The sequence below is a fragment of the Rousettus aegyptiacus genome, unplaced genomic scaffold (assembly GCF_014176215.1).
Source record: "Rousettus aegyptiacus isolate mRouAeg1 unplaced genomic scaffold, mRouAeg1.p scaffold_m13_p_15, whole genome shotgun sequence".
Lineage (NCBI taxonomy): Eukaryota > Metazoa > Chordata > Mammalia > Chiroptera > Pteropodidae > Rousettus > Rousettus aegyptiacus.
Genome location: NW_023416290.1, coordinates 58,846,772 through 58,868,345, shown reverse-complemented (window position 1 = coordinate 58,868,345; position 21,574 = coordinate 58,846,772). Strand labels below are relative to the sequence as shown.

The following is a 21,574-nucleotide window of genomic DNA, read 5'->3' as shown; positions in this document are numbered from 1 at the left end:
GGCCTCCATAGCCAAAAACCTTACTGAGTGGTAGTTTGTCCGAAGATTGTTTCAAAGAAACATCCTATTAGATAAGAACGACGGTAAAGGAATTATAGAAAGTTAAACATTGATACTTGTTTATTATATACTTTACTACTTTGACAAATCGTATAATGTTAATTAATGGTTTCTCCCTATATAAAAAACAGCTTTTATTTATCTCTTTGACTCCAGGAAATGCTACAAGTTGCATCTGCCACATCCACATTCATCCCCCAAGACCTTTGGAGAACATGCATTTGAGTTTGCAACTTTCAACATTGTAGCGGAAACAAGTCTGTGGCATTGGCACGTTTTTTTTTTTTTCCAGCCATTCTAATAGGTGTGTGGGGCTGTCTCAGCGTTGTTGGAATTTGGTCAATGACTCTGAGCATCTTTTCATGGGCCTCTTAGCCCTTGTATTTCCTCTTCGGTGAAATGTCTCTTTGGGTCTTTTGCCCATATTCTGAATAGGGTTCGCTTTATTATTATTATTATTATTAACGCCTACAGCACCTGGTCTTCCTAGGTGGTCTCCCATCCAAGTACTAACCAGGCCTGACCCTGCTTAGCTTCTGAGATCAGACATCGGGCTTATTCAAGGTGGGGTGGCTCCACTGGGGCGTGAACCCAGGACCTTCTGCGTGTAAAGCAGACCTGTTAACCGCCACACTATGGAACCTTGTCCTAGAGTTTGCTTTTTTTACTGTCGAATTCTGAGAGTTCTTTATATGTTCTAGTTACTGGCCCTTTGTCAGATGTGCGGTACACGAATGTTTTCTCACACTCTATAACTTTTTGCCCTTTTCATGGGGCCTTCCGCAGAGCAAAAGCTTTAATTCTGACAAACTCCATGCATCTACTTTTCTTTTTACGGATTATGCTTTTGGCGTCAAGTCTAAGAACTGTTTGCCTAGCGCTAGATCTCAAAGATTTTCTCCTTTTTCTTTATTTTTTATTTCTTGTTTGTTTCATGTTCACATGTAAATCTGTTGTCCATTGGGGACAAGATGGGGTTCCTGCAGGTCGTGACGTGCAGGCTGAGCAGGTCACCAGCATGGCGGCCTCCAAGGCTGTCTGCAAATCTTCTTTGGAGCAAATGACGTGAGGGTTGGTGCATTCGTGGAGGAGACAAATATGGAGACAAATACTATGAAAGCAACAAGCAGTTTTGGGCCGTTGCCGATGGGCAACGTAGACACTACCGAAGCGAATGGCAAAAATGCTTCCTGGAATGAGGACGGGACGGGACGGGACGGGAGCCTGAACGGCATCGTCGGCTTCGCTCTGTCTGCGGTGAGCCCGCAGCCGCAGGACCACCTGTGCTCACGAATTCATGTGGACAAGGCGTAAGTTCAACGTGATGCTCCGTAACCACATGGACCTTCCCCCGCTGGAAAGGACGTGCAGGAGTGGGGCCCGCCTTCACCATCTTTCGAGTAAAGACGATGACAAATCGTTTAAACATGTGAACTGTGGGGCTTTTCATGTCATTGCACGTTTACTGTTTGCTATTGATTAAAATTGCTTGATGAGGCAAAAGCTGAATCTGCCGTCCATTTAATTTTTCAGCATGCTCGTGCTGGCGGCCGCCTGGCCCTTCTTCTCTTACGAATATGGCGGGAAGGCCCGTCCCAGAGTTGGCAGCGTCTCCCGGGAGTGTTAGACGCGCCCGCTTGCACGTCCGGGCTCCGCGGGTGACCCCCCCCCCAACCCGCACCATGGCATCGTGCAAGCAGCGGCCGTGATTGCACATTCAGGGGTCTTGACGTAGCCTCGGCTGGGCGCACGGAACGACACGATCCACGTATTCGGACCGAGCGGTTGCCGTGCAATGTTGGGTTCCGAGTGGAAAAACCGCTTACGTGTGTCCTTTGTACTCTCGGGGACAGAAGTATTTGTCAGTCCACGACCAGAGTCTTTTAAGTTATTGTTTCAAACAGCCGATGTTTTTATTCAGAGAGTCTTTGAACATTAGGGCTGGAAGGGGTCTAGAAGACTGCAACCTCAGTGTTTCCCGAAGTGTGCTCCGTGGAACCCGAAGGTGGCTTGCGAGAAAAGGGTTCCGCGCCAGTAGGTTTGGGACAGGATGCGGCCGCCGTTCTCCATCTGTGGGACCCCGCTTCTGAATACTTTGTTAAAGGCTCTGGGAAGGCTTGCAGTCAATAAATCTATTCAGTGTCGCTTAACTCAATGCTCCCCAATTTATTCGACCTCTCAGCCCCTCTTTTATCACTCACAGACATGTTTTTGGAACAACCCATTTCTTCCAGGGTCTACGGTTTCCGTCTTGAGGAACTCGAGAGCCTCCGAGCGGAGAGCGTCGCGGGCGGGATGGCCACCGGGGGGCGCCGCGCCGCCCCGCCCCTCGCCTCCCGCGCGCGTCGCGGCTCCAGCCCGCTGCACCCACGGTGCACCCCCGAGCTGCCCAGCGTGGGCGGGGGGCGCGGGCCGTGCTTCCGGCCCTGCAGTCTTAGCAGAGCGTAGGGACCCCCAAGTATGGAGCGATGACTCGTGCGAGGGAGCGGGACTGGGCCCCGGAAGACCCGTGAGCCGGCCCTGGGTGCTCAGCATCCAAGTGCTGGGCGAAGACCGGAGGAGCGGGGCAGCGGCGGGGTGGAGGGGGTCCCCGAGCCGTGTCACAGCCAGAGCTGCGCGGACTCGATTAAGTGGGTTAAGTGGACTCCCTGGCTGCGGGAGAGGGAGCAGGCAGAGGGCCTGGGGTTCTCTTCGGTGGATGGTGAGTGTTGGCCATGCCGGGGGCACCGGAGGAGGCTCAGGTCGGGAGGACCCGGGAGAGGCTCAACTTGGTTTGACTGGAGCCGCGGGGGGCGGGGGCCTCAGCGCAGGGGTGCAGGCTGCAGTCCGGGAGCGGAGGGCGCAGGGGGACCCGGGTCCCGGCGGCGGGGGCGGGAGAACCCCACGCAGAGCCCGGGCGCGCGCGGCGCGGCGCGGGGCGGGCCCGGCAGGCGGCGACAGCGCCCCTCCACCAGCAGGGGTCGCGCGAGGCAGCCTCGGCGGGGAAGCGACACAAAGAAGCGCCCGGGAGACACTGTCTTGCCAGAGGAGCCCTGGCAACAAACTTGAACCCGCGTGTGCGCTCGCAGGGCCCGGGCGCCGAGCGGAAAGAGAGGAAACAGTTTTCCGGTGCTTTCCTGGGGCCAGAGGTTACAGTGGCAGCAGCGCAGCGGCCAGGGCTGAGTCATCGGGGAGTTCGGGCGCAGCGCTGAGCCGCGTGTGTAAGACCGAGACGCAGCTTCGGAGGGCATGGTTCGCACCCAGGGGAGTCATGACGTGAAACGTCTCGGTGGTGAAATACAGCAAAGGTACAGAGAGGCATATAAAAAGTAAATGTGCAGCTCAAGAGACCTGCAGTGATACCAGAAGCTGCCTGCAACCCCAAAGCTCCCAGGGCCTCTCTGTGGCCACAGCACCCCCCAGCAGTACCCCACCATTCTGACTCCGTGGCAGCCACCTTCTTGCTTTCCTTTAGCTTTGCGCTAAAGGGTGCGCCCCTGAACCGTGGAGTTTCGCCGTGCCTGTTGTGGAAACTGCAGACATGGAATCCTGCGGGGGGGGGGGGGCGGGGGGGCGGGGGGCTGCCGCCTCCTTTCACCCAGCGTCTGTCGATGTGATTGCACCTAGCTGAAGGGGGTTCATTTTTGCCGCTCGAGTCCCCTTTAGGAATACATGCAGCTCTCATGGCCTGCTCCTCGGCTGATGGGTACCTGGAGGGCACCCAGTCCTGAACGGGGGTGCAGTCCCACCCACTCCTGGCTCTGGGACACACGGTCAGCAGCTTGTGCATCTAGAACCCAGTGGTCAGCTCTTCCACACGCTGCCGGACACGGTTTCCAAAATGGTTCTGCTGAGTCCAGCTCTCAATAACACTTGAGAGAAGAGCCCAAAGAAGGTGAAGTGACAAATTCTGGCAAAGCTGGCAGGGCTGTGTCACGCAGGGCTCGGGAAGCCACACAGAGGCTTTGGACCACATGCGGATGGACGCAGGGAGCCAATGAGGGGTTCCGAGCACAGCAGGCGCCCAATCAGATCTGTGCTCACAGGAGGCGACTGTTGGGTGCAGAGCCAGTCACAGGAGGAAAGTGAATTCAGGGGCTTCTCAGTTGGTCCAGGCCGCCTGGTCCACCAAGGGGGTGCAGGTGATGGCTGAGAATTAGGGAGCGTGGATGGGTGCCTGGGAGGCTGATGCCAATGATTTGGTGAAGACTGATGTCCCTTTAATTTCCTCTCCGGAGGAACTGCTGGCTTTCCTGCACTTCAGGGATGTTCTTGAAGATGGCAAAGAACTCGTGGTAGACCTGTTGCATGAGGACCTCCCTGCGGCCAGGACTCTCAACCTAGGCCCAGGGACCGTGCAGCTCCTTGCACCCAGTGTGTGGATGGTACACGTTTAAAGGATGGAGCCAGCAGGCAAGGGCGTTAGGAGCTGATGAGCATTGTTTCACCCTTGACTTCTCGTCACCCTCCATTCCGGGAGAAAGGAGGTTCCTGCTGGCCGGCTGGCTGCCCCTTAAAAGGCCTCCCCCAAACCCTGGGACCCAGGGGATCATGAAGGATGGAGCATTCGGGTAGGAGGGAGGACTTGCGGGCCCAGGTGGGGCAGATACAGAAGTGCATGGAGGAGCACGATGGGTCCCCGTGGCAAGAGCCTGCGAGGCCCCGGGTGCTGGCAGGGGGCGGGGAGCGCGGCGGTGGGGGGCGGGGGGCACAGTTTGATGGCATTACTGACGAAAACTGAAATTCACCGGAACTCACTAAGGCTATTTTTTTACATGGGTTTTCTGAGCTCTTGGCCGGGAGGTGGCGGTGTGGTCGTGCGTGAGGGCCGGACGTGTTCAAGTTCAAACCCCGGTGGGGAGCTGGCTTCCCGGCACTCAGGACATTCAGGTTTCGCTAATAACTTAAAAAAAGAAAGAAAAAATCCAGGCTGAGATGCTGGGTCGCCAACGCGGGGGCCAACACTAGGCCAGCACCGTGCTGCGTGCTCGAACGCACCCGGCCGCGGCCGAGGGTGCGGAGGGGGTCCCCGGGCGCCCGGGGGCGGCGGGGACAGGAGGGCTGTGTCTCCTCGTCCTCCTCCCGGGTCTCGGGCAGCGACGCCTGGCGGGCCCCGCTCCGCCCCGGCGGAGGCCACGTCGCCCATCTGAGTGGCTGAGAGGGGTCCCCCCGCCCTGCGCCCGTCCCCATCCGGGTCCCGCCCCAGACCGTGCCCCGGCTCCCCCTGCCCGCCCACAGCTCGCAGCGCGCCGCGGGGTCCCCGCCGGGGCCCCCAGACCCGCGCGCGCGCGGCCGCCACCGCCGCCGCCGCCGCCGCCGCCGCCGCCCGCTCCCGCCTCCGCTCGCGCCGCCCCCCGCGCGCCGCCCCTCCCCCGCCCCGCCCCTCCCCCCGCCCCGCCCCCGCCGCCGCCGCCTCCGCCCGCGCCCGGGCCGCGTCGGGTAAACCTGTTTGGCGAGGCGGCCGCGCCGGGGCGGATCGAGCGGCCGGCGGCTCCCTCGCGGCTCGCGGCGTCGGGGCCCGTGGCGCGCGCGGCCGGCCCCCGGCCCCGCAGCGCTCGGCGGCGCCACCATGTACTCGGGAGCCGGCACCGGTGAGTCCTCGCGCCGGCCCGCCCGCACGCGCTCCGCCCCGCGGCGGCCTGGCAGCGGTTGGCGTTCGGGCCCCCGAGCCGCGGCGCTGGTCCGTCCGGGCCGTTGCCGTGCCTGGCTTTGCGTTTGCCTTTGTCCGGTTCCCTCTCCCCTCTCCTATTCTTCTTTTCTCCCGTCTCGCCCTTTTCCCCCTCTTCCCCCCCTCCTCCTCCGCTTCTTCCCCTCCCGCGGCCCGGGACCAGGGCCGGGACCAGGGCCGGGACCAGGGCCGGGCGGGCGGCGCGTAGGCCCCAGGCCGCGTCTGGGCCGCTGCGCCGCGGGGCGGGCGCGGGGGGCGCGGAGGCCGGGCGCGGGGCGCCGGGGCGCAGGCCCGGGTCGGGGCGCGCGGGCGGCCAGCCCGGAGCGCGCTCGGTTTCGCTTTTCTGGTTGCCAGCACTTGTGCGGACCCCCTCTGAAGGAAAAGTCTGCAGATGCTGAATTTTGGCCAATTCCCGTTGGTAGTTATGACTGCAGACTGAGAGGGGAAGGAAGCGGCCCCCCGAACCCCGAAACTGCGTGCGGCTCATTCTCATTCCAGACACGCCGTCCCCTTATTCAAGGGCTAATTGCCTTTTGCAGTTTACTACGAGCGGCGAGGAGATGTGCCCATTTCCTTAGCACCCCGCTCTCGAGTCGGCCCCTCTCTCTCCGGAAAAGTTCTCAAAAACTTAAAGTGCTAAAAGCAGACCCCTCCCCACCCCCGCCCCCCTCTTAAACGCACAGTTACCAGGGCTCTTGACTCCGTGGGCCAAGGGACCGGGCCAGTGCCGTAAAGCTGCTCCCCGTCTCCCGCCAGGCACGTGGCTCCCGGAGTTCCCGCTGGCCCTGCCACTGCACGGGGCATTGCCTGTCCCCTTTGTCCGCCAGGCTCCAGCGGGCTGCAGGCCCGCGACCACCGTGCTCGGGGGTCCCGGCCCCAGGCTCCGGTGTGTTCTCTGCCTGCCCCCCACCACGGCCCCCTGTGGAGGGGGCCCTGGCCCCACCTGTCCCAGACCTGCTCCAGATCCAGTCTGGGAGCCCCTTCCGCGCCGCTCGGGTCCCTTGGTGTCCCCCACCGCTGTGTTCATTCACAGACAGCTCATGCCTGTGACTTCTGTCTTTTTTCTGATCTCACTTAGAAAGCTGCTCCCGGGCTGAGCCTGAGGAACTTTTAAGGGCGCTCAGCAAGTTGATTGAAGAATGACTATAACCCCACACCTGGGAGGTGGCCCAGCCTTTGTGGGGAAGGGTCCTGGATTCTGTTGTCAGTCTTGGGGGCATATTTGGCTTCTTGAGACTCTGGGCGGTGGCCCCCACCTGCCTGCCCCCCTGTAAAGGACCCAGTGAGAGTTTGCCGCCACGCTGCATTTTTCTCAGATTTTCGGTTTAAAGGTTGAGGGCCTGGAGCAAGTGAAGAAGCCTGAGGAAGCGCAGGCCTCTGTGTCGTGTTGGACGTTATGAATCCTTGGCAGCTGGCTGAGTTGGTGGTATTCGTAGGCTCAGAGAGGTTAAGACCTTGCCAAGGTCGCAGGGCCAGTGAGCATTAGGGCGATCTGCCTGATCCCCAAGCCGACTCTCTCCTTAGGGAAGTGGCTGTCAGTCTTCTTGACCTTGACCCGCAGTAAGAAACACCTGTGCTGTGTAGACTAGATTGGTGCGCGAGTATGCACAGGTGTCGTTGAGACGAGAGCTCCAGGAGGCGCCGTGAGATTTCCTGGTCTGGTCCATTTTGGGGGGAATGCTGGAGCCCTGTCCAACTCCAGGCTCTCACTTCTGGTCGCCGAAGGCCTTGGGGAGGCTCTGGCTGCCGTGCGGGCCTCTGTGCTGTGGCATGGAGAGAGGGCCACGGTCACGGTCACAGATGGACCTGCCTGCCGTGGGTCAGCTTCGGACAAGAAAATAAATGGGTCCATAGGATAGTTCTTAGCTAATGGCAGGATGGGACGGAACCCAGCTTTCAGGCTGTGTGAGCGAGCTGTAATTATAAGGCTGTGGTGCAGCACAATTGTATTCTAAATAAGTACTAAAGGCTTTTAATTTTGTTTAAGAGGAATTTTTGGAATAGAATCTCTTCATTGAAACTCTTCTTAATATTATATTTCCTAATTTAGAATAATGAGAAGACATTTGATCTGGAGTGTACGAAAATTACAAATAGTTTTGTTACTTCCAATTTTAATACACGTATTAAGTGGCGTACGAAGTAAATTAATTTTAAGGAGAGTTCATAGTAGGTTCGCGTCGTGCCCGTTGCTGATGCTGTTACACAGGCGAGTGAATGGCTGGACTCTGAAATTAAGTCTGCTACTGTTCGTTTCGTGACTTATTCAAAGGAGTTAGTGGTTTAGGACGGGTGGATTCTCCAGTGACCCCGAACCTTCATAGGTGAGCAAATGAGTTTTTTTTTTTTTTTTAAACCCACTTAACTATCTTAGAGTGTGTCTGAGCGCCGGCCTGCTGCAGGGGGACCCCTGAGTGTTACACCGCCTCCCAGATTTGCTACAGAGTAACCTCTGGGTCACCTCAGGCTTGTTTGAGAGTTGTCTGCACAGGATGGTGGCTTTGAGAATAAACAACTTTCTCTGTGGTTTCTGACTCCTCCTGCACCCCGCTTCTCCCTCTGTCATCTCGGGGAGGATGGGACCCGGCCTCCCCCTGACGGGGCATGTGTGTCCTCACAGCAGATGGCACCCTGCCCTGGCCGGAAGCTGGCATGGTGGTACGGTCTCCTCAGATCCGTTGTAAACCGTACAGAAGGGTTTAAATGAGTGTGTGAGAAAAACGACGCAGCAGCCTCTGAAACCTAGATGGCTTTCGGGAGCAGAATCTCTTCTGTGAACTTCTGGGCGCAGCGTCGGAGGTTTTAACAGTGCTTGCTGGGTGTATCGTGTGTGAGTTACGCAATGCTACTGTAACGTGCCAGTCTGATGTGGACATTTTTTTGTTTCTTGAATCATTGTGAGCCCTCAAAATGTAACAGTTGATTCTTTTTGAAATAGTTTCCGTTGCGAACTCATTTAAAATACACAAAAGTAGGGTGATGGTGCGCTCCCATTTATCCGTCACGAAGCTGCCGCGGTCGTCGGGGCTTCCCACCTCTGCCTCACACATGCCCCTGGCCCCCTGTCTTTGCCGCGTGCGATAAAGCGAGTTCCAGACCCGTCATCTGTCCCCCTAGTACCTCGGCACCCTGTCTGAGGAGGGGCCGTTTTAAACCCAGGGCCGTTATCACACGTAACAGGCTGGGAGTTCCTTATCTCGGGAGGAGCGTGTTTACCGTTGATTGTTGCAGATCCTGAATTTGGTAAAAGTTCGCCGTAAATTTGGTCTTATGCCTTTGGAGCCTCTTTGGTCTGGACTCTAAAGCTGCCCTTTCCCCTTACCCCTGCTCTCGACGTGTGAGACCATTTAAGTTTTAACATTCTCCTCTCTTCGGAGTATCCCGCCCCCACACCCCCCTCACCCCGTTTTGTTGAGGAAGGCGGTTGGGGGGCGCGTTGCTCGTGGTTTTCATTCCGGCACACTGCGTGTGAGCGGCGTGTCTGGACGGTAGCTCCGCGTCTGTCATCTCCGGTGGCAGCAGAGGCTGCCCCGTGTGGCGGGCAGAAACCACGGTGAGTCTAGTGGCCCTCGCGCCGCTCAGCTCCCCCAGGCATCGGGTGCGCTGGGCTCCCTCCCGCACCCCGGGCAGACGGCTCCTCCCATCACCCCCACGCTGGTCTGTCCCCGGCCGCCGCTCCAGACGGGTCCCAGCCGCAATGCCAGCACCGCCTCCCCACCCCGATGGTGGCGCCCAGGTTTCGCGCCTGCCCTGCTGCCCTGTGCCGAGTTAAAGGGTCATTGAGCAATGTGTCTTTCTCTTTTTTTCTCGCCACCTTTTTCCCCTCGAAGTTTCAAAACCTGAAACTGCCATTCGTGGTCCGAGCCTTTCACATTTAGCCCTCAGCAGAGCTGTGCCCGGATGGCTGTACCATTTGTCACCTAGACCGGAAACTTTTGCAGGTGCGACAGGCACCCTTGGGTATTCCTTGGGTCAGTGGGCGTGCAGGGCACTGTCTGGGCCGAGCGGGCCAGGCGTCTGCCTGACCGAGGCCTTTCTTAAGTCTCAGGCTGGTCCACAGGCCCAAGATAAGGGGCTCAGACACGGTTAACCTCTCTGTCCGGTGGCTTTGCACCTACGAATATCCTCGTAAAATCTGCAGGGGCACACGCGGGGTCTTTGAGGGGTTGCTGCCGGTTTTTACCCGGTTTGTGCCCGGGGTGCCGGCTGGAGCAGCAGGTGCGAGGTGACATCCAGCCTCACTGCCGCCTGCCGAGCAGTCAGTCGCTGGTGTGGGACTCAGAACTTCACCCCGCCTGTTAACCTGCCTTTACTTTCCTCAAGGTCCTGGGACAGACAGGGGGTCTGCTTGTCAGTTCCCGCCCCATCCTCGTCCCAGGTCTCAGCGTCCCCACCTGTGAAGCAAGGCGAGGGCCCGGCTGGCGCGGGTCACCCTCGCGCCCTGCGGCGCTGCGTTGCTGGCCTCCGACGCGGCTGGGCCCCGGGGCCTGTGTGAGGGAATGCCGCCGTGAGCGGGGAGGTGGCCCCACGAGCCGAGCGCGTGCGGTGTCGTGCGACCCCAGATCGGAAGCCCCGGCAGCTCTGTAGGCGGAGGAGGGGCCTGGGCGGTGGCCTGGGGACGGAGCCGTGGAGGTGGGACCGTGGCGGGTGGTCGGGGCCTCCGCGTGGCACGGCGGTGAGGGCCGGGACCGGGGTCTCGCACCCAGAGCGCAGCACCCCGGCCCGGGCCCGGCTTTGGGGCTGTCGCGTGCACTTCCTGGGGAGCCTCCCCCGGCAGGGACCCCAGCTGCTGCCCGGGTCCCAGACCGCCCCTGAGCGGCTCTGCCACTCGGCCAAGTTAGGCAACTTTTCTGCGCCTCAGCTCTCACGCGGGGACAGGGGATGACGGGGGGCCCCCAGAGGAAGCGTTCGGGGTGGGGGCCGCACCCGCGCGGTCATGCCCCTGTCGGCCGATGTCCGGACGGCCGATCTGAGGGGGTGGGGCCACGCTGCGTCCAGCTCGGTTACCAGTTAACGAAATGGATGAAGAGGGCCCAGCAGGCTTTCGGGGGCAGGGTGCTTGTGCTATCCGGAGGCGAGCCTGTGGTCTGGGGGGCCGGGGTGGGTGCTGCAGAAGGCAGCTGGCAGGGCACGGTGGGTGGGTGGGCGGGGCCCTGGGCGCGGGGTCACGGGTGTGGGCCGGCGCACGGGTGGCGCTCTGAAGTGGGTGGGCCCTGGACCCCACGCGCAGCAGCTGGTCACAGAACCACCTGAAGCCTTTCCCACCTCCACCCCGAGACCTGGGGAATCACCCTGGGCAGGTGTCCCAGCTGACCGCCCTGGGGGGCTCGGGACCCAGTGGTGGCGGGAGTGGTGTGGGGAGGGGCGGAGAATCGGCCTCCAGCACCCTCGGGAGGAGCGGGGCTGAGGGAGGGGCTCGGGCTGGGAGGAGACATGGAGGACGGCCACCAGCCCCGTGGGGATGCACTTCCAGGAGGTGAGACTAGACGCCCCAGGGAGGACTTTGCGATGGACCGTAGGAGCCCAGCCCACGTGGGGTCCCTCTGGCGACGAAGCTCGGGGCCTGGCGGAGCGCTGGCCGCTCCTGCTGGCTGCGGGTCTCCACGCCACCCACTGCCACGGTGCCCCGGGCACAGCCTGTCTGGACCACACGTAGAGTTGGGCAGAGGGGACTTCTGAAGGTCATTACCGGGGCGGGGTCTCTAAGTCCTCAGCGGTGTCAGTCACGTCCCTCTTGAGCACCTACCCCAGCAGACAGGGGTGGCGTGGCCGGCACCTGCCTGACTCAGGAGCCGGGCGGCTCCCCACCCGGGTCTCAGGGCCAGCGGTGGGGGCGTTGACCCTCTTTTTGTGGAAACGTAATTAATGTGGTAACAGACGGGAAACAGGGGGCAGAAGGAAAGGGAGGTGCAGAGTGAGGGGGACGCCTGGACAGACGTGGCTGTCGGGCGCCTGGGCTTGGGGCCGTCAGGTGTCGCTGTGCGCGGCAGCTCCCCTCCCTCACGCACGAGCTCCCGGCCCCCCGAATCCTGGCCGCAAGGCGGGGCGTGCACCCCCTCCTGCCCTCGGGCGAAGCGGGCGGGTCCCCGCCGTGTCTGTCGCTGACCGTCCGTCCCTATTGTGTGCTCGGCCGCTCGGCCATGTGCACCTGCCCCCGACGGCCGCTCCCCTGCGCGTCCCTCGCGGTTGACCGCTGGGTCTCTACTTTGCCGGCCGTGAGGGTGAGGGGACGTTGACAGGCCGTGCCCCAGGCAGGTGACGCTCACCTGGCGCTTCGCGCCCGGTGCCGTTCCCAGGGAGCGGACTCGGCCCTGGCGCCCTGAGCGCGGGTCCTGGCAGAGTCACCGGCGCGGAGCCCGGTACGGAGCTGCGCAGAGCAGCCCCCGGAGCTGGGTCGCCGCAGCCGGAGACCCGCCCCGCCCGGCCACCGGGACGGGAGTGACTCCGTCTCCGCGTGACGAGCCCGGTCACAACCTGGCGGACTAAAAGCCCATTTTCTGCTTGTAGTCTCTACACGGTGACGGGGGACATCGCCGAGGATGCTTTGTCCTCTGTGATGCAGCTTTGAGAAGTGCCATTTGTTAAATGTCAGAAACTCTTGGCTCTCGGTGACGACATCACGTCAGCCTCGGAAGGTGCCTCTGAGCGTCTGAGACGGGGAATTAAAACTTCGCCTTGAGCTGTAGGCATTGAAAGCGCGGGGGATGGACGGTCAGGAGCCGGGCAAGAAGACAGGACGTCCACCAGCAAAGCAGCGAGGAAGCGTGTCGGCGTGTGCTGCAGGCAGACCACAGCAAGCAGGGCCGGGCCGAGGGCGGGAGGTCAGGGTGGGCTCGGAGGCCTCCAGAGGGACCTGGAGCCCAGGAGGACTGAGCAGGGGACAGGCATCAGCTGGCCGAGTTTCTCAGAGGATCCCAGGGCTGCCGTGTTAAAAACAGACTGAAGAGGGTGGGCGCAGGCAGGGAGTCTGCCTGGAGGAGGTGGCAGTGCAGGCGCCGAGCTGAGTCCGCTGGGGAAGGTGAGGGGTGGAGCAGTGTGGCCTCCACGAGGCCCACACGCCACGGCCCTGGTCGCAGCCCCTCCCGCCGTTCTGGCGCGGACAGTCACGTCGTTTACTCACGGACACTTCTGAGGACGTCTCTGCAAAGCGCAGGGCTGTCCCCCCCTGCCAGGGAGCCCCCCAGTCGCCAGTTTAAGACCTGGGTGTCCCTCAGCGTCCCTGACCACACGGGTGCTCGAATCTCCCGCTTTGGTTTCCAGATTTCAGCGCGCGGCCAAATCAGAAGCCGAGTCAGGGCCACGTGGTGCTCGACGTGTCTCTCGAGCATCTTCTGACAATAAGTCTTACTAAGGCATAATCCTCGCACCACACAGACCCCCATTCCAAGTGCGAGCCTCGGGCAGTCGTCCTTCATTCGCAGACTGGGGCAGCCGTCACCGCAGCCTGGAGCGTCGCTGTCCGAAGGCCCTGTCTGCAGCTCACCTTCGTCCCCCCAACCCCTCCTCGAGACCGGCGGGTTGAGGGGACCGGCTCGGGGCGCCGTCAGCCTCTCGCCTCCTGGGCTTGGCGGCTGCGTCTTCCTGGTGTGAGGCTGCGTGTCCTTCTGTCCCGTGCCCTTCGCGCACACTCGCAGTCGGCTCCAGAGGCTTGAGCCGATGCCGGCTCCCCTCTTTCGGGTCAGCCCACTCGCGGGGTGGCACGTGAGCCGCAGCTCGTGGGACACGCTCTGCCAAGCTTCCCGAGGGGCCCGGCGCCATTCCAGTAGACGTTAGTTTGGATTGTTTTTGCTTGTATGTGCACATGTTATCGAAATAAGGTGGTTTGATCCCGTGCTGTAGAGGGATGGTCGTTGAAGAATCTTGCGAAGTCGTCTTTCAGACGGATTGTTCTCAAACCGGTGCTGTGAGGTGGTGGCTTTATGTCCCCGTTCCAGAGGAGCCGTCCCGGGTGGCACACTCGTCACCTTAACTCTGCGACTAACCCTGCAGGACTCTCGGCTGCTGTTTATGTTACGCGTGTGGTCTGTTTCTCGTGTGTCTGCACCATTAACGAAAGGAAGAGGAAAGCGATAGGCGTTTTAGAGGGAAGAAGCTCTTTTGAAATGTCACAGCCTTTTAAAAAGATTGAGGTGAAATTCCCATGAACCGTTTGTAAGTGAACATCAGTGGCATTTAGCACCTTCGCGGTGCTGTGTGACCATCGTCTTCACCTAGCTCCCACACACTCTGGTCACCCCACAGAGACCCCCGAGCACATGAGGCGTCGCCCCGGCCCCGCCCCCGGGCCCTGGATTTCCATGCAAGCGGAATCGTGCAGCACGTGACCGTCTGGCTGCCTTCGCTGAGCTCAGTGTTTTCGAGGTGGCAGCGTGGGTCAGGTCTTCCTTCCCCTCGGGCCGAACCATCCGCTTGCGATCGTGTCGCGGTTTTGTCCGTTTGTCCCTCCGCCGACGGCCGCCTGGGCTGTGTGGTCGCTTGGGCCGTCGTGGGCGGGCCGCCCGGGCGTCCGAGCACGGGTCGGCGTGTGCACGTCCGTCTCCGTGTCCGCCGGGCGCGCGGGGCCGAGCCGCAGCGTGGACCTTCCTGAGGCGCTCGCGGCCTGCCGTGCCCCGCGGTGATCACAGCCTCCTCGGAAGCGAAGGTCTTAATGAAATAAACCATTTTTGGCGTATCTTATTCGTTACCAGAATGGACTAAATACTAGATTTAAGCACATTTTGCCCAGATCTACCTGACAGCTGTAAGGTGCATCCGCTTCTTTATAAGAGTTTAGGGGGCCCGCCGGGACAGTAAAGCTGGACGTCCTCTCGCAGAGCGGGACCGAGGACGAGAGCCCAGCACCCAGGTGAAGGCCTGTGTGTCCCGCGCCCGGTCCTGAGTGCCAGCAGCGTGCCGGGCGCCGTGCCCGGAGCCGGGGAACAGGGAGGAGGTCAGAGCCACCCGGCACCTGTGCACCGCGCTCACCGCCCGGGTCAGGGCGCAGGCACGAACCGAGCGGTGGCCACAGACCCGCGGGGACAGGGTGGGGAGCTTCCGTCCCAGCAGCGGGGCGGGACTGTGACCCAGGGTGCGGCTTGTCGGGGCCTTGGGTGGTGCCGGTCAGGCCCGGGGGCAGAGGCCACCCTGGACACGGCCCCTCGACGGCCTGGGCCCTCCCTTCTCCTCGGCCCCTCAGGGCGCCGTCTCTGTTCCGTCGTCCCCCCCTCACGGGCGCTGCGCCCCGTGCATTTGGGGGCCCCGTGTGCCACGTGCATTGTAGGTTTACGTCTCCTGTGCCTTTGCTTCTAGGCCGTGAGGAGCCGAGTTAAATGTTCGTGGAGGGCAGGCCCCCCTCTGGACCGGAACATGAGGCGGTTACTCGTGTTGCACGTAAAACCAGAACCGGACGGAGGACTCAGAGCCCCGACTTCTCTCGTGATTGCTCTTGGTGTAGCACGTGCGAAAGTTAGAGTCGCCACAAAGTCTGTGCCCGAGCCCTTGGTAACAGTTGCTACTGGATGCGCCCGTGGCCCGCAGAGACTGCATTTCGATCCCCAGGCGTGCACTGCTCAGAAGGGACACGGAGCCGAGCCACCCGCCGCCGTGATCCCAGGGGGCCGCGGGGCTCCCCGTGCTGTGGACGGTGGCCAGGGCAGTGCTGCCTTTCAAGTCTGGGTCTTTAAAAAAATTATTCTTCCCTTCATGGTACACGGGACGCATGCTCATTTCAGAGAATTTAGAAGATTCTGAAATAAAAAGAGAAGACCCGCTTGTGATGTTATGTCAGAAGAAACACTCAGCGTGTTAACGTGGATGTGTTTATTTCCAGACCTTTTTTCAGCACACACACGGTTGGGATTAGCCTACATCTATGATTTTATGTTTCCGAGTGCTGTTGTGTGTGTGCGCGCACGCGTGCGCACATGCGTGTAGGGTCCCACGTTTACAGCAGTGTTCGAGAGGGTGGTGGTGGCACAGTCAGTCCAGACGGTGGCCTCCCGGGCAGGCAGGGGAGGCGCGTGGACGGCTGTGGCCTGACTCCTCGTTAGCGGCCGCCTTGCTGTGACGTTGGCGGGTCAGCGACCTCTCCTTGCTGTTGCTCAGTCTTATCTGGTAAAACGGGCAAAGTGGTCCCCTCAAAGAGTCGCTGCGGGTCCCGTGGGCCGATGAGCGCGAGGGGCTGGTGGTCGGCCATTGCCCATCGCTCCGACGCGTACTCACAGGGAACCCCCACTTCCTTCAGGCACTTCGGCAGCCTCGGGCGCACTGTCGGAGATGGTTCGGTGTCCTGTCTGTTAGGACTGGGCCGCACGCCCCGCACCTCGCACGGGTGGTGGCCGAGGGCGGCTCATCAGTCTCTGTCGGGCGGAGAGTGTGTGTCGGGCGGGGCAGGGGACAGGCTGCTGGGCAGGACTCTGGCATGTAGGTGCAAACAGATAATGCTAAGACGTGTCTGCTTCCCAAAGGGTTGGCTCCAGGAGCCCCTTGCTGTAAACTGACTTCCTGTGTAAGGCGGGGTCCAGGATGCCTGCTGAGCACTGTTGGGTGGCATTACACCCCAAGGCTGAGTAGAAAGGCATGCGAGCTCCCCACCTCCCTGAGGCTCCCCCGTTCTTGGGCGGAGCCCAGAGTAACAGGCAATTCCAGGGGCTCTGCAGCTGCATATCCGGGTTCTCATCCTGGCTTTGCTCGTCGCTTTAGTTTCTGGTGCCTGTTTCTTGTCTATAAAATGGGAGTGATAGTACTACCTACTTTTGTTATCGTAGCTAGTAACAACGTGTAAATGTTAAATTATGTATCGGAACTCAGAATAATTATTAACATAGTGTATTACATTTTGCATATAGTAGATATTTAGTTATAATGTTGATTACACTACGTATTGTAATTGTTAATGATTATCATGATAGTCACATAATAACTAATGTAATTAATGACCATTATACTTGTCCTGATTTGCGGTGATCATCACCGTGGTGGTGAAATGAGTGGGGTGCGCTCCGCGCCCTCCCCCCAGAGCCGTGGCCATGTTCATGGCGGGGGAAGCGTTGCCGGCCGTTGGGGCGTGGCGCGTCCTCCGAGGGGCTGGAGGCTCAGGCCTGGAGTCGGTCTGTGGCCGGGGGCTGTCTCCTCCCTGACTTGGACGACAGGGTGTAGAGGTCGTGCAGGGCTAGGTTACGGGGCGCCCGTGCAAGGATGAGGACACCTCAGTGCCAAGCCCGTGTTGCCCCCCGGGGTACCCCGCCCGGCGAGCCCACGTGGCGGTGCGGCGTTGGTCCCGGGAGGTGCATGCCTGGGGGGCCGCTCGACTTCGGGTTACATGCCAGAGGCTGAGGTGGAGCGTGTATTTCTCTTAAATCGCCCTTCTTTGGACGGAGACAGATTCGTCTTGTTCTTCTGAGTGACCGCTCCCGTGTCTGGTCCCAGCTGTTTGCTTGGACACTGTCAGAGTTGTTTTCTAAATAAAGCCCTGGAAGGGATGAAGCAGACGTGTTAACGCTGTGACCCAGCACTGCGCTTCGGTCCAGAGCTGACCCCCGCGGGGCTGGGGTCGTGGGCGCCGAGGGGAGCGTGTCTGTGCGCGAGAGGCCCGGCCAGTCTATGGGAGGAAGGAAGAACGCAGAGCGTGTTCGTTGAGGCTGTGTTCGTCCCCACCGAACACACCGCAGTCCACAGAAAAGCTCTGACCCGAGGTGGTGCCCTTTTGCCTGTCCCTAAAACCCCGGCCGCCGGTCCGGTAGCGGAGAGGCCCGTGTCGCTTGCCGCGTGGCGTGGGAGCCCGCCTCTGCTCAGCCGGGCCGTGTGCTCGGCGACACCGCGAGGGCCCGTGGGGCCTGCGGGCGGACGGCCGCCGCGTGGGGCCGGGGGGCCCGGAGCCGCTGGTGGCAGCTGCGTCCCGGTCGGCTGCTGCTGGGCCATCAGGACCTGAGTCCTGCAGGGCGGAAGGCGCCCGTCACCACCCACCACGCCACGTTTTCGTTCATTTAAGAAGCCGTCTGTTTTCCACGCTTGCGTTTGGCAAACCGGCGCCGTTAGCCTCACGCACAGCGTCATCGCAGGACTCGCGACGCGGCTGCCGGTGGCACTGCGTGGAGAGGACGCGCGAAGGGCAGTGGCCCGCGGGGTCCGCGTGTGCGAGGCAGGTCGCGAGCGTCCCACGGGCGGGCGGGTTCCGGGGCCGGGTCAGCGACGCCGCCGCTGGGGGGGGAGGGGCCGCGCTCACTGCGCCCGGGCACGCGTCGGGCGCTCTGCCTGTGTTCACCCCCGCGGCTGCCGTCATCCCAGTTTTGGAAGTGAGGAAACTGAGGCACAGAGCGGTTCGGGTCGTGCAGCAGGACATGCTGGATCCCAGATTCGGACCTGGGCGGCTGCCTGCAGGTTCTGGGCCCTTGACCGGCGTGGCCGTCCTCCGGGTGTGTTAGACCGGAAGTCAGGTGCTGGCCGCAAGTGGAGAGCCGCAGGTGGAGAGCCCTGGCATCCCCCGCCTTCGTTATGCAAACGCACAGGACTTTCAAGGGGAGTCTTTGTAGTAGCACAAGCTTCATTAAGGACTCAAAGGAAAGAATTGACTTGAAACTAAGTGGGTTTGGATTTTTCCAGTCTTTTAATTAAATAACAATCACTTGAAGTTTTTTTTAAAGGACGCCCTTTAGAATTCATGAGTGCTGGCTGACTTGAGTTTCACTTTCTTTTTCTTAAGTGTGGGTTTGCGTCTTGTTTGGGGCTGTGACTCCCCATCCGCTTCCTGCGGCTGACCCTGCAGGACCCGAACGCGGTGAGGGGGGTTCCGGGAGCCGCCCCTTCGCTGGCGTCAGGCGCCGTCTCACCGGTGTGTGTGCCCAGCCCGCATGCTTGTATGAAGCGCGATGGCCAGACGGGGTGGTCAGGTGAGGAGGCCCCGTCCAAGCCCGGCTCCCGGCCCCTCTGTGACGCCCCCCCCATCTGCATTGGAATGAAGAGGGCCGTGCTGAGGGCCCCGAGAACCGCGCTGAAGTGGGACACCTCACGGCAGTGTGGGGGGCCCTGCGGCCCCCCGCTTCATGCGGTTAGGACATGGGGCGGAGGGACCCAAACCCAGGGGCGGTATTCCTTTTTTTTTTCTTTTCAAGTTAAACTAAAAAATAGGAAAAGGAAAGCAGATCGTGGCATTTCCCAAAGTCCTCAGATGGTGTCTTCTCTGCTCTGTGTAGGGCCGTAAGCGATCGCGAGGCCGGCGAGGGGCGGCGGCTGATCCCCAGCTTGGTGGCCCGTGGGGACAGCTGTCCGCCCAGATCTTTTCCCTGGTGAAGTGTTACGTAGTTTCAAGTGAATGATGTTTGCTGTCTCTGAGTCGAGCACTTGATAAATAGTTTTCCAGCTGAAGTAACCGGACAGACTTGGGCTTGGCGTGACGATTTGCCAAACCTTCAGAGAAAATACAGGAAACGAGGGTGCGCCCCGTTATCCTGGGGTTCCGGAAGCCCGGCGCGTACACGGCGCTCACGTTCCCACCTGCCTCTGCATCCCGGGTGGCTCGTACCAGGAGAGCGAACTTCTGGAAATGAGCTTCGTCCGCTGAGGTCCGTCGCGGATCGCTTTGGTTCCTTTGGAGTAAGCATGGACCGCGTCCATGTGTGCGAACGGTTAGCTCTGTTTACTCTGTTGAAATTGTGTGTGTTTCCGATTCCCCTTTCTGGGTGGTAGTTTCCTCGAGAGAGTAGTTTGTTGGGTGCAGTCCCAGGTCAGCCTCCAGCTAGACCGCCCCTCTGCCCGCCCAGGCGAGCGGGGGTCCGGCCTCAGTTACCCGGCGTGGCCAGACCAGCCAGCGCCCCCTGCTCACCCGTGCGGTGCCCTCACTGCCGGAGGGACGCGGATCGGAACCGCCGGCAGGTCCGCAGGAGCCCCGTGTGTCCCAGGCGCCCGCCGGCAGGTCCGCAGGAGCCCCGTGTGTCCCAGGCGCCCGCCAGGATCGCCGTTATTCCTGGGGACCTGAGACAGAGCCTCCGTGTTTCCAGAAGAAACACGGGGTGACAGTCACACCCACATGATAGGGGATCCAGGCAGGGGTGTGTGGATGCGGAACACCCCGGAGTGTGTGAGAGACGTTCCACGGAAATTGGGTACGTTTCCATCACACGACCGAGGAGCTGGTCTGGATGGAGTCCGAGGCCTCTGTCTGGTGGCCCAGCTGTGGCTGGTGGGGGGTGGCGGCTGGCCTTTGTCTCCGGGTCCCTGACGGCCTGTCCCTCGGGGCCAGTGTGGGTGGGGAAAGCCTTCCACCTCTGGTGGGAGGAAGTGGGGCCCCGCGCTGCAGTCTTAGGGTGAGCTCTGGCTGGTCGCTGTTTTTTGGGGGCGCTGGCTCTGCATACCCCTTTAAAAACAGGCGTCTTTGCCAAGTGGCGTTGTAGTAGTCGAGTTCTGTTTGTGCTCTTCGTGGGGTGTTTATGAAAGTCGCCCTGTTGAGGAAGCCTCCGTCCTCACAGCTGAGGGACTTTTCCCGTCTTTCCTCACGGCTGTAAGTGCTCGCTGACTTGCGTGTGCATCTGGGAGAGCTTAGCGGCCTGGAAGCGCCTGCCGTGCCTGGCTGGCGTCCAGGGTGAATTTAAATCCTTTCGTGGGCCCCCTCCCTGCCGCCTGTCCTCTTGTCCCTTTTCCCACTGCGTTTAAAAATGACGCGGCCCCTCCCCCCCCCCCCGAATGGCCAGCAGCCCCCCGGCCGGGGGCGTCTGTGGGTGGGGAGTGCAGGCCAAGCCGCAGCGCGGTGGTGTCTGGGGTCGGTCTCCACGAGCTTCGCCAGCAGCTTCTGACCTGCTCTAGAAAATGCCGGCGACGGGCATGAGCCACAGAGAGGAAGGTTCCTTCGTGGGGTCTCGACCCGCGGGCAGGCGCGTCTGTGTGTGGAAGTCGTTGGCAGAGAGTCGAGCTGACTTATCTGCTGTCTTGTCACAGCCCTGGCCCAGGGACAGGGACAGAAACCTGGTTATCTAATGCCAGGATCAGTGTCGGGTCCCCCCCCCTCCCCGGGGGGGGAGGGGGGAGGGGCAGGAGGCCAGGGCAGAGGCAGTGGGCAGGGGCCGCCTCGCGCCCTGCTGTGGTCACACTGCCTGCTTGGGCAGTGGCCAAGGTGGCCGGCCATTCATAGAGTACGCTGACCCCTGGAGCGTGGCATCAGGCCGCGTGTGACCCCCTCAGCCACCCCCAGCCCCTCTCCCGGGCCTGCCCCTCGTGCCCCCACCGGCCACCTCCCGTGCACGTCCAGCCACCTCGCCGGTGGCTCCTCGGTGGGGGCACCGGTCCTGCCCGGTTCCCTGCTCATGGGAACTCCCTTCCAGAACCTGCTTGCTCTCACGGGTTTCTCGCGCAGCCGTGCCCAGCAGCTGAGGGAGAACGCCTTGGCCCTGTCTCCGCAGCCCTGGAGCCGTGCAGGCCTGTCCCCCGACGATGGCCCTGTCCCCGATGACAGCCCTGTCCCCCAACGGCTCGGCCAGGCCAGCCCCTCAGGGAAGGGGCTGCGGGGCTCTGAACTCTGTGACTGCGCTCCGTCCCACTCTGTGGCTTCCACAGCGTCTGCTGTTGTCCTGACCTCCAGGCTCGCTGGGAGCGGTCTGGGCCACGGCCGGCTGGCCAGCCACCTTGGCGTCCTGGCCAGGTCCTGTTGGAGGCCTGGGCAGCTGGGCTCAGCCAGCCCCGCCCCACGCACCTCGTCCCCGAGATGGCGAGGGGCCTGCAAGGCTGTTTCGAAAGCCCCACCTAGTTGTGGAAGAGTCTCCTCCTGTCCCAGCTGGCCAGGCCACATGCCCGAGTCAGTGCGAGGGGCCGATGGCGGGCTGTCAGCCCCACGTGCTGCAGCCCTGGGACCACAAGCTCGTGTAGGAGCAAACTCCTGGTCTGTTAAAGCTGCCCTGGGTG

The 21,574-nt window shown here is 61.4% G+C and overlaps 1 protein-coding gene across 6 annotated transcripts in view; it reads left to right on the top strand.

Annotated features, from left to right (window-relative positions):
* The first annotated feature begins 2,592 nt into the window (after positions 1 to 2,592).
* Positions 2,593 to 21,574, top strand: part of AGO2 (argonaute RISC catalytic component 2) — a 78,739-nt gene continuing 59,757 nt past the window's right edge. Inside the window, exon 1 of one of the 6 annotated variants that reach the window (XM_036233070.1) lies at positions 2,593 to 2,761. Coding sequence is in view for 3 of the 6 variants with exons in the window: in XM_016133582.2 (XP_015989068.2) it covers positions 15,205 to 15,244 (40 nt within the window). In the remaining 3 variants the exon portion in view is untranslated. Of the gene's footprint in view, positions 2,762 to 3,169; positions 3,348 to 3,649; positions 4,611 to 5,487; positions 5,631 to 9,242; positions 9,261 to 14,940; positions 15,245 to 21,574 lie in introns of those variants that run through there. The other 5 variants (XM_036233067.1, XM_016133583.2, XM_036233072.1 and 2 more) reach the window with 5 other exon arrangements.